Raw genomic sequence first — 11,639 nt, 5'->3', positions numbered from 1 at the left:
ACCACCACCACCACCACAACAACAACAACAACAACAACAACATAAACATAAACATAAACATCAACAAAAACAAAAACAATATGAACGTTACTTGCTGAAAAGCTTTTTATTAAACAACTAATTTTTATTAACTGAACAAACTTTCACCATCCCGTCCATTCTATTTCAACACACGATAGCTGTTGTCCCCTTCCCCCCTTATTGTTTTGATATTTTCACCTGTTTGTATACCGGCACGGTTGGCCTAGTGGTAAGGCGTCCGCCCCGTGATCGGGAGGTCGTGGGTTCGAACCCCGGCCGGGTCATACCTAAGACTTTAAAATTGGCAATCTAGTGGCTGCTCCGCCTGGCGTCTGGCATTATGGGGTTAGTGCTAGGACTGGTTGGTCCGGTGTCAGAATAATGTGACTGGGTGAGACATGAAGCCTGTGCTGCGACTTCTGTCTTGTGTGTGGCGCACGTTAAATGTCAAAGCAGCACCGCCCTGATATGGCCCTTCGTGGTCGGCTGGGCGTTAAGCAAACAAACAAACAAACCTGTTTGTACAAAACCTCGTCACTTGAAGTCGTCCATATTTAGATTAAACAATATTTTTATTCATAAACACACACAAGATAATACAACAACATGCTAACGGGCGGGGATATCGCTCAGTTGCTAGCGCGCTGGATTTGTATTCAGTTGGCCGCTGTCAGCGTGAGTTCGATCCCAGGTTCGGCGGAAATTTATTTCACAGAGTCAACTTTGTGTGCAGACTCTCTTCGGTGTCCGAACCTCCCCCCGTGTACACTACATTGGGTGTGCACGTTAAAGATCCCACGATTGACAAAAGGGTCTTTCCTGGCAAAATTGCTTAGGCACAGTTAATAATTGTCTACCTATACCCGTGTGACTTGGAATAATAGGCCGTGAAAGGTAAATATGCGCCGAAATGGCTGCAATCTACTGGCCGTATAAAATTTCATCTCACACGGCATCACTGCAGAGCGCCTAGAACTGTACCCACGGAATATGCGCGATATAAGACTCATTGATTGATTGATTGATTGATGTTTACAAAGGAGCACAACAAGTTTAAAACTTATAATATGTGCTCACATAATCATACCTGTTATTTCATGGCGGGATATGACTAACAAGATATGGCGACAAATCTTTTTTGAGAAAAAAAAGAACATATTGAACAGACAGAAGGGGAGGAGTGGACTAAGAAAGAAAAAACGAAAAAAACAACCCTTTATTTCCATATCGAACACAATCTGTGTCAATACAAAAACAAAAAAAATAATTTATAATGTCGCCTTCCCAAACCTGTATTCAATTCCTCAGGGCTGGACAGTTTTCCGTCAGACGCAAAGGCATCGTTGTCATAACCTTTCCATTGGTGACAGGAACCGCTACAGGTTGTGTTTCTCATCCACACAAATGCTGCTTGTCAGTCAGCTTCTCGTAGAAGCACTATTAGGTCACACAAAAAGTCTGTTTACGGTAACATAGGCCAACAAAATAGGGTCGGTATGTCGGGATTTTTTTTTTCTCCAAAAAAGCATATTTTTAAGTTATTTTGCCAAAAAACATAGACTTTTTTTTCCCAAATGCCAAAAAAAAGTCTAGGGTCGCGCGAAAAAATAGGGTCGGTCGGGATACCGTAAACAGACTATTTTTTTTGTTGGCCTTACAACAATGAATACCAACAAACCGAACAACCTTTTCCGCATCCGCTCCACCTAACGTTCCCAAATCTACACAGTACATCTTTTTCCTCTCCCTCCCTCAGGGTCCTCGGTGTTTTCACCTTTAATAAAGCTAAATCTCATAAAACCAAACCCCTCGTAAAAAAACACCTGCGAGGCTTCTGAGGACAGAATGAAAGAGTCACACCGCAGGAAACCAGATCCGAGGAAAGATTGAACGACTTTCACCCAAACAATAGCTCTGCAAGGAATCCTTTATTGTCTCTTATCGTTTGACATTTGAAGGCATCTTCAGATAGGCGGAAAAGTTCAAGTGTCCCCAGAGTATTAATTTGCACACGTTTAGCCAAAATGGCCCCCAACAGAGCCGTACCCCTCTCTTTTGATAAGTTGGCATTCTTGCACTGAGAGTCAGATGAATTTGACCATCAGATGCTTGGCTGAAGCAGCAAGGAAGGCAATTGCTGTCAAACTTTGTGGTACACTTCAGGTTCCTTGTTCCATGAAGACTGAATTCATTGCTCACAGTAATTTCTTTTGCTTTTTAGTCCTGAATTTGACATTGCTCGTTCTAGGTCAAATTGAGGTCAAACAGCCGGGACATGCCTGGATCTGCTTAGGTAAAATCCCCCCGCGGATTAGGGGGAAGAATTTACCCGATGCTCCCCAGCATGTCGGAAGAGGCGACTAACGGATTCTGTTTCTCCTTTTTCCCTTGTTAAGTGTTTCTTGTATAGAATATAGTCAATTTTTGTAAAGATTTTAGTCAAGCAGTATGTAAGAAATGTTAAGTCCTTTGTACTGGAAACTTGCATTCTCCCAGTAAGGTAATATATTGTACTACGTTGCAAGCCCCTGGAGCAAATTTTTGATTGGTGCTTTTGTGAACAAGAAACAATTGACAAGTGGCTCTATCCCATCTCCCCCCTTCCCCCGTCGCGATATAACCTTCGTGGTTGAAAACGACGTTAAACACCAAATAAAGAAAGAAAAGAAGGTAAAATAATGTTTAAAAAAACAAGTGTTCAGATAATGGACACTCAAAAAAGGAGTGGGGGGTGTGTGGGGTGTGTGTGTGTGGACAAAACAAAGAATGAATAGAGAGAGAGAGAGAGAGAGAGACTGGGACAGACAGACAGGTGGACAGACAGACAAGGACAGACAGAATGACACAGATACAAAATGAATACAGATAAAATATACAGATACACAGACAGACAGAGATAAAGAGAGACAGGGGGAAAGCTCTGACGGGGAAAGCCACAAGTCCAGCGAAACACAGATATAGAGAAAAACAGCGAATTAACAAAAGGGGAGACTTTTTTCAGACGGGACTAGGGAGACAACTCAAAACGAGAGGCATTCAATAGTGAAACATTTCCCTGCAAACACGACAGCATGCTGCGCTGGCTTTTGTGCATGTCTTTGACACGAGATGACCCTGGGTCACTCCATCCCATTATACCTGTGACACCGTCATCCACCCCTGCCCGGCCCGTCCACTGGTTGGTCAGTCCAGATGACCCGGGGCTTCACGGTCCTTTGTGGGGTCTTCTGCTCATCGTCTGGCTTCTGGAGAGTTTTTTGTTGTTGACGCGATGCATCATGGCAGACCTGCCAGCCCCGGTGAAGCCTCAAGTGTAGCAATTTAAATTATTTTGGAATTTTCAGCGTAGCAAATAGTGTTCAAGCGTAACATTTTCTCAACTTTATTCCCGCATTCGCATTTATGCCATCTTGCACAAAAATTGACATTTTTAATACAGTTTTATGAGAATGCAGGAACATATTAAATGCCCACTGGAGAGTATCTGGAGTGCCACTTTTCAGTCAGTATAGATGATATTCTATTACCAATTTTGTGACCGCTATTCACGGAGTGGGAAGCAGAAATGAGTACATGTACCAGGATTCACACAAAAAGAGAAAACTGTTGCATGCTTATGATTATTTGTTTAAGCGTAACAATCTTTAGATTGGCGTAACAGCGTAGCAATTGCTCTTAAAACGTAGCAGTTGTCAGCTCTGTGCATGCGATGACCGGGGAGTGGGTTGTTCAGAAGAAGACAATGAGTACCGATATGTGTAGTTATCTTACAGTGCCAATTCAGCAGGAGTGTGCCTTTAAGTTACTAAAACTCGCCTGTATTCACTGTTTGCGTCATGCATGTTACTGCTTTACGTTCGTTATGAACTCTGAGGGCTCAAATGACGCAATACGTGACTGTAACGTAAGGCTGTGACCGAGAACAAGACGTTTGAAATGTGTGTGATTTTGTATTTGCAGTGAGAAGCTATCTTCTTGCTTATGTATTTCTTCTTCTTTTCTCGTGTGCACGTATAGTAGTATAGAATGACTGTGTAAAATGTCCAGTTACAATGTCTGTAGAGTTTTAAACTAGCTTGTCCTTACCATTTGAAACAGCCCAAACAAAGAGGTCAGTGATGAATTTTCTTCAGGCAAAAAATCCAATTTTTCAGTGCCAGCGACTGGGTTGGGCAGGACAAGCAGCCTCTTTACAATCTGCGGTCATTTGTTCGGACCAGACACGGTCAGACAAGGTCACCTCCCCCCCCCCCCCCCACCCCACCCCACCCCTCCTCCCATTGTGCTGACCTGAACACGCAGCCTGACACCGTGCACCTCACGGCAGTCTTCAATTTATCCCTGTCACTGCCTTTCGTCGTCAGACAAGGGAACAGAGCAGAAAGAAACCACACCAACGGGCAGCTTGGACATAGCGATACCGATGCTAATGCTTGACCATTGTCCAGGGAAGGGTCAGGAACCTCGCTTTTCTTGTTTGCACCTTGTTCTCCGAGTTATTGTGTGGCTTTGTTCCTTGTGCTTTCACGTCCTCGGGTGTTGTTGGACGGGTGCGCGTGACTGAAAGGCTAGAGGTTGGAATGACAGGCAATGTTTGTCAAAACTTCAGCCAACTATACTTGGCCATCTAGCCGGCTTGACACGACAGAAGCAGACATACATGAAATTGACAGTGTTCGGAATTAGCTCTGCGATGTTTACAAAACTTTGAAAACTGACAACTACCTTTCACGGAACCATCTCTACTGTGCCTATCCTCGTAATGAACACGAATTGCAATAATGATCGTTCAAGAGAAGAAACACACATGACAAACGCTTGATCAGACGACTAGACGACTTATTTTTAACATAACATGACTTTAAACCGGTCCAGTTACTACCCACCCAATAATGGCAAGTGATAAACGTTTTAATCTACATTGCTCGAGTCAATTTACCAAGCGTATTCTCCATGTCCTATAACCACAGGTAAAAACGCATATTCCACAGAGACACCCATCGTCCACACAGTGGCCAGTCTCAGCACTTGATCACAAAGAAACCTGTACCTGTGTAGGGGCAAAACACACCGTCTGCACCGCAACCCGATATGACCCCTGTGGGTTTGGGCGGGAGTCTGGCCAACGTGCCTAGAAGATCTTTGCTCTGGCTCTGATGGTGCGTCTATCAGTAGCATCGGAGTCTCCGCACCACAAAGGGAAAACTGCGGGGGATGTGAACCCGGGGTGGTTAGCCCTGTCGGTCAGCATTGTCACTTGATACCGCCGTGATGCCAGAGGCTTGGCGAGGGATTTGAACCCGCAACACGGAGCATCGTAACTGCAACATGGAGCGCCACCCGATACGACCCCTGCTTGACGGAGGCGGGGTGGGCAGGTATCGGGGTGGATCACAGACATGTGGGTAGCCTGGGGTAGCCTGGACATTAGGATTATTGAGGTGCTACCCGAGATGAACCCGCGGACTGTGGAGAGAGCCAGGCTTTGTGGAATGGTGAAACAAAAATTGTTAAGAATGGTTAAGTGCAATGTCCGTCTTTTCCCTCAATGCGACCTCTAGGATTGAATGCGAGTGGCCAAGCTTTGTGGACTTTGGAAATTAGATATCTCAGCGGTGACAGGCAGTTCTGTGGTTGGTGCTGTGAACTGACCGACTGACTAGTTGATTTGTACGTCTCTAATTAGGGCCAATTAGCCTAACTTGGAACAGTTAGAGGTAGTATGCTATGTGGGGGGACAAAACACCAGACAGACAGACATGGAAACAAAGAACACACATGATCGTTCGTTCGTTTGTTCGTTCGTTCGATCGAGTTGCTATTTCTTACTCGTGAAGCAAAACACAGACACTGGCGCCAGCAGACCGTAGCGTCAGCCAAAAAGATCCTCGTTCATGCGGGTAGGATGAAGCCAGCTTACGGGTGGATGACAGCCTCGCCAACAGATAGTACCCGGCTTTGCATCTTTTCATACCCGGCTTGGCCTCGCCAATCTTCACCTTAAAAAACCTTCGGTATATATGAGAGCATACAAAGGGCGTAAAGACTGACAGCTACTGTCGATAGTCTATTGGCTCTAACTGGCACTTAGAGCGATGTCCATTTACTTAACACTGCACTGTCCATCAACACAAATGTTGCCAGTGTAGTCTTGAGTCGAGCGTTTGAAAATGCCTGAGCCTGAAGGCAGGTGTAACTTACACCTCTTGGTATCAGTCTGCCTTGGAGATGAGGACGACAGTTTGCCGGATGGCCAGAATAGTGCGCTGCATGTTCCTACTGCCGCGGGCACTGTTCATAGCCGGGCACACGGCACTGTAAATATTCCCCGTCCCTTCACCTCTCTCGCCACCATCCGACCTACCCTTTGTCTCATGCCTGAGTGGTAAAAACTCCAGTATCATCTCGACTCCTAAGATTATGGTCAAAGACATTCTACTTTTATGGTGTCTTGTATGAAAACTCACAATGTTCATGTTCATTTGAATTTCACATCTTTTATTTTGACTGCTCAACAATGAAATAATTCTGCGCTTAGAGGGCGCTGCCTCAGATAAGTGTCGACTTTGAACAGTCATTTCTTCCATTTTCAAAATAAGTCACAGTAATCTAGGTTTCGTCAGCATCAGTCTAATTCGCTGCAAAACATGTTTCGTTTACAAAGCGAAAACAATCGTTTCGTTTCGTTTAACTCTTTTTCTTTGCTGTATATCTTCTATGTTTTGTAGTGTTCACACACACACACACACACACACACACACACACGCAGAAAGTCAGATTGAGCGAGAGAGAGAGAGAGAGAGAGAGAGAGAGAGAGAGAGAGAGAGAGAGAGAGAGAGAGAGAGAGAGAGAGAGAGAGAGAGAGAGAGAGAGAGAGAGAGAGAGAGAGAGAGAGAATACAAATGCAGCAGTAACGCTTACATATAATGTTTCAATATTTATTTCTTTATCTTCTCCATATCACACGGTATTCTTCATTCAAGTTCATCATATAAAAAAATAATGTACAATATGATTTACATAATTTTCAACTTTACAATGGCGTCAAAGTAATTTACAATGCAAATGAATGATTTTAATGTAATGTACAATGACATATGAATGAAGCTTGCTGCGATCCAACCAATAAAAAAAAGCCATTTATACTTCATGTGCATTCACCAACGGTACTGATATCTTTGTCATATATGTTGTATTCTTCTGTGTACAACTAATAAGAAAAACAGACGTATGCTATATGTTTCATTTAGTTCACATTGAAGAAGGAAAAGATGAAATAAAAATGAGATCATAATTTTTTGAAAAGCGACGATGAAATGAAATAACATGAATCTTGTGATAGACAAATGAGCGCGGCAGTAGTTGTTTTGGCAGTGATAGTAAGAACATCGTCAAGATGAAATCAAAACCTTGCTTTTCGACACTTGTTGGAATATCAAGATAAGCCCATCAAAGAGCTTGGTCAGACAGGAATGTGTACATTTTACGAAATGTGGTTTCCAGACATTGAAACATGAACATGACCACAATTAGCTAAATAACAAGCCGTTCCACTGCATTTTAACAAAACAACGCCAAATTGTGTGTACTCTATAAATCCTGCAAGCAGGTTTCTTGCCAAACCAAGGGGAAACAAGCAAACTGACACATGAAACAGCATTTATGTATACAGGTGTAGTCTATAGTAGTCCTTAAACATTTGCTACTCTGGGAAGCTTGAAAAGTGCCTTCGTTTCTTAATGTAAAGATATCAATGTCATTACATTCATTTTACAAGCTTCTTATCCACGGAACCTTGGTCAGAAAAAAACCCACGGATGCACACACACACACACACACACACACACACACACACACACACACACACACACACACACACTTTCGCACTATTATTATTTGTAAGCTTTACGCACACGTCCGTCCAGCACAGTCGTCCTGCTTACAATACATTCACCATTTTATCAGTTATCCGCTTGTATGTACATCCTTTCAACCAATTTGTACGCAAAACGCAAACATTCCAAAACAACATATCCTCGCCAAGCAAGTATTCAGCATGCCTTTTTCACAGTCTAGTAACTCCGACCCATTCATTCGCGAAACGCTTCAGTGTCAACATGAAAACTAATCAACTTGTTTCTTTCTTACACCACACACACGCACACGCACACACACACACACACACACACACACACACACACACACACACACACACACACACACACACACACACACACACACTCATACCAGTTGCAAATCATACACACCGATACACAACTGATAAAATCTATGAACATGTGTGTGATATTTGAAGGATATGGCACATCCATTTGATACAATATCAAAATCCAACCGACTTACTTTGAAGTAGGTACAGCCCTCATTTGTTGTTTAATTTTGTTGCATATTATCGCGTTTGCACAGCTGCAGCATACAATCACTGGCACACACAACTTGCCTGCCACTATTTAAAGCGGCATTGCCTGCAACTACTTAAAGCGGCATTAGTTTGTTGTCTTGAGATCGAGGGCTGCAGACAATATCACAGTAAACTCTGGCCATTCCAGTGACCGACACATCTTTCTCGAAGACAAAGATTTCCAACACAAAGATAATAATTGTACACGTGTGTTTGTAGCTAAGTTGACCACATTACAAACTGTGTGTGTGTTTGTATGCTTTAGATAAAAGAATAAGATATTTTGCAACTATGAATGTCTAAGATTATATTTCTAATCCAACGTTATGTTAAAGTAAGCTTAAGCATAAGTACAAGAATTCAGCAGTGCCATTAATAACATACTAAAATGAGCTTCACTACTAAAGTCAAAACGGTGTGTTCTACTAATTAACACCCACACTCAGGAGTAGGTGGTTTGTTTTGTTTCTTTTTAAGTCGTAATAATGGAAGTAAATACAATCAATCATGATTCTCTTTTTAAATCAAAGTTTTCTACTCTTTTCACAGCACCTTTACGCTATTAAGTGTCGTGTTTGGTTACCACTTGACAAATTAATTAACTTTGACTCGGTTGAAGAGTATGCTCATTGTTTGAAGAAAAAAACACCTGCGTACACATTTGTTTCCTAATAAATTATGTTATTTTCATTTGAATTCAAACGAAAATGTTGCCTATTTTGTAAGCTTTTAATCTCTACAACGCATACCAAACTGAACACATGCAATCATACAAATTGCGACATTTTATACAGAAAGACATAGCTGCCATTTAAAAAAGTAAAGGATCTTGTGTCAGCATCAGAGTTCATCATTTTACGGATCTCTGCACACTTCATAAAATCCTTTCCGTAATTATGATATAATGAATCCTTCACAGCTCAAACGTTCTTTTTTACTGCCCAGATTGTCAATTCCAGAAAATCACCGCAACATGCAAGTAGCCCGCATGTAATAAAGAGGGTATCACAATCATAGTGTTTGCCATTCTTTGTGTCTCTGTCCCGAAAACGCACTCAGTTCATTGTCATTGAGTAACCAGCACTCTCGTCTTCATACATTCTTGCTTGAAAATTGTTCTTCAAGTCGTCTTCAGGTTTGAAAGATTACTGGCAAATACATTTTGTAAGAATTTGCTGAATTTGTTTTGTTATCTAGCGTCAATGTAACACAGAGACAATATTCAGTTCACTCAAGCATAACCATTTTTAAGATAGGTGTTCGGGAAGTTTCGTTCATAGTTTCTTCGTGACACATGACGGGTGTGTGCCTGTTGCCATCAAATCAGTTGAAAACACAGAAGTCGAATAAACACTTGAGTAAATCGTTCAAGAACACCAGGACGTATTCCAAGTCTTTGAATTGGCCAAACATGTTCGAAAAGCCTTTTTGACCACAACACAATCTCTCCATAGTCATCTTAATCGTTCAATCCGTTGTCAGGTTCTTGTAAAATCCAAAGACGTCACTTTTAGTTGTATACACACTCGGCCAGGGAAGAAATCCTCAACCAGTCCTTGAAAAATGGCGCACACCGAAGTTTAGGCTTTCCCAGGCGCATGCGCCCCGTGAACAGGAAGTCGCCTTTGCCAGCCTTGACCCCGCACTTTCCCGGCACATGGATGGTGCCGTAGAGATAGCGGTCGTCACGCCGGACGCGGTTGAAGACTGGCGAGTTCTGGTGGATGAGCTGAGCCACGGCCACCTGGACCTTGGTGTGGTCAGTCCCGCTGTCTTCGTCCGCCTTGTGCATGCTGCCCACTGCCACTGTAACAGAGGAGAAAAATGGTCTTGGTTAGAGATTTGCGGTTAGGCTTTTTGGGTGGTATGTTGTGTTTTGGGGTGGGTTTGTCTTGTCAAAGAGAGAGAGAGAGAGAGAGAGAGAGAGAGAGAGAGAGAGAGAGAGAGAGAGAGAGAGAGAGAGAGAGAGAGAGAGAGAGAGAGAGAGAGAGAGAGAGAGAGAGAGAGAGAGAGAGAGAGAGAGAGAGAGAGAGAGAGAGAGAGAGAGAGGGGGGGGGGGCGAGGGAGAGATGGAGGAAGGGAACGGTGCCTTTGTGTTCTATGTGTAGATAGAAAGTGACAGACGCAAATGATAAACCTAAAAACAAATAAATAAAAAATACAACTTGGTCAAAATACAAACACCTCGACATAGTTTCACTTCATACATTTACTCAGTCCAAACTGATAGCCATAATTTGCACAAAACGGGACGGCATGAGTCGACATTCGGTTAATCTGAAGTGTACACTTGAACCAAATTAAGCTGATTACACACGCCTATCTGCCGATCAAAGCCTTCTCACTATCAACCCCAGACGATAGAATAGATAAATGATACCCCTACTAGTGGTCCTCGTCTTTGGCGGCGTGTCCTAACGAGATAATTAAGTTATTAAACCCGACAATTATCAGGGCTTCGGCACACGACAAAGATGTAAGTAAGATAATTACTTATGTTCTGTCGATAAACATGATACAATTAAAAAACTGGCTATCAGTAGAAAAAGCTGGCTCTCAGTGGGCAAGAAATGAATGTCGTTATGTTTTGAAATAAGTTAACCTACGCATATTTATTAAATGCAGGGTGATGGGTTCTTGTCAGATAAACTTGGTCAATGCATTGCTTTAATTGCAAGCCCAAAGCAGTCTCTTTCCAGCAGGTATTTTATAACGCACAAATATGTGCTATCTTAACTTATATCATCGAAGGTGATTAATGTTTCTGGGGAAAATGCGTAAACGTTAATCTGGGTTGCTGCCCCTTTCATGTTCCATGGTCTGTTTTCGCACGCCCCCTTGTTAATATCCGTCCATCAATCGTAATATTTTTTTTGTCAACGACAAAATCCAAACTCGAAATCTGTTTTGGTAGCGATTGAAAAGATAGGACAGTGAGGTTTGGGAAACGGAAACAGCCATTGTGCAAACTACAGGTGTTGTGAGTCATTGGCTCTTTGAAGTTAAGTTATCAAATCTTGCTTCTCCCTTGCATCGCTAAGATGTCTTCAAAAACATAACGTGCATTTGAAAAGTGGGGCACGCTTTGACATCTAGGCCCAAAACGACGATAAATCTTCTGATAGCATCCGCGCATTGAATTCAAGCCGGGACACTAAACTTGAAATGAACACGCAACAAGTTTTTAAACATTCTGTGA

General features: G+C 42.6%; 1 protein-coding gene across 1 annotated transcript in view; it reads right to left on the bottom strand.

Annotated features, from left to right (window-relative positions):
• Nucleotides 1-6,945: 6,945 nt before the first annotated feature.
• Nucleotides 6,946-11,639, bottom strand: part of LOC138959865 (meteorin-like protein) — a 38,862-nt gene continuing 34,168 nt past the window's right edge. Inside the window, exon 4 of the mRNA XM_070331513.1 lies at nucleotides 6,946-10,246. Coding sequence (XP_070187614.1) covers nucleotides 9,951-10,246 — 296 coding nt within the window. The 3' untranslated portion in view covers nucleotides 6,946-9,950. The remainder of the gene's footprint in view (nucleotides 10,247-11,639) is intronic.

The sequence above is a fragment of the Littorina saxatilis genome, linkage group LG2, assembly GCF_037325665.1.
Source record: "Littorina saxatilis isolate snail1 linkage group LG2, US_GU_Lsax_2.0, whole genome shotgun sequence".
NCBI classification, from domain to species: Eukaryota; Metazoa; Mollusca; class Gastropoda; order Littorinimorpha; family Littorinidae; genus Littorina; species Littorina saxatilis.
Note: the sequence above shows the minus strand (reverse complement) of the source record. Positions and strands in the feature narration are given on the sequence as shown.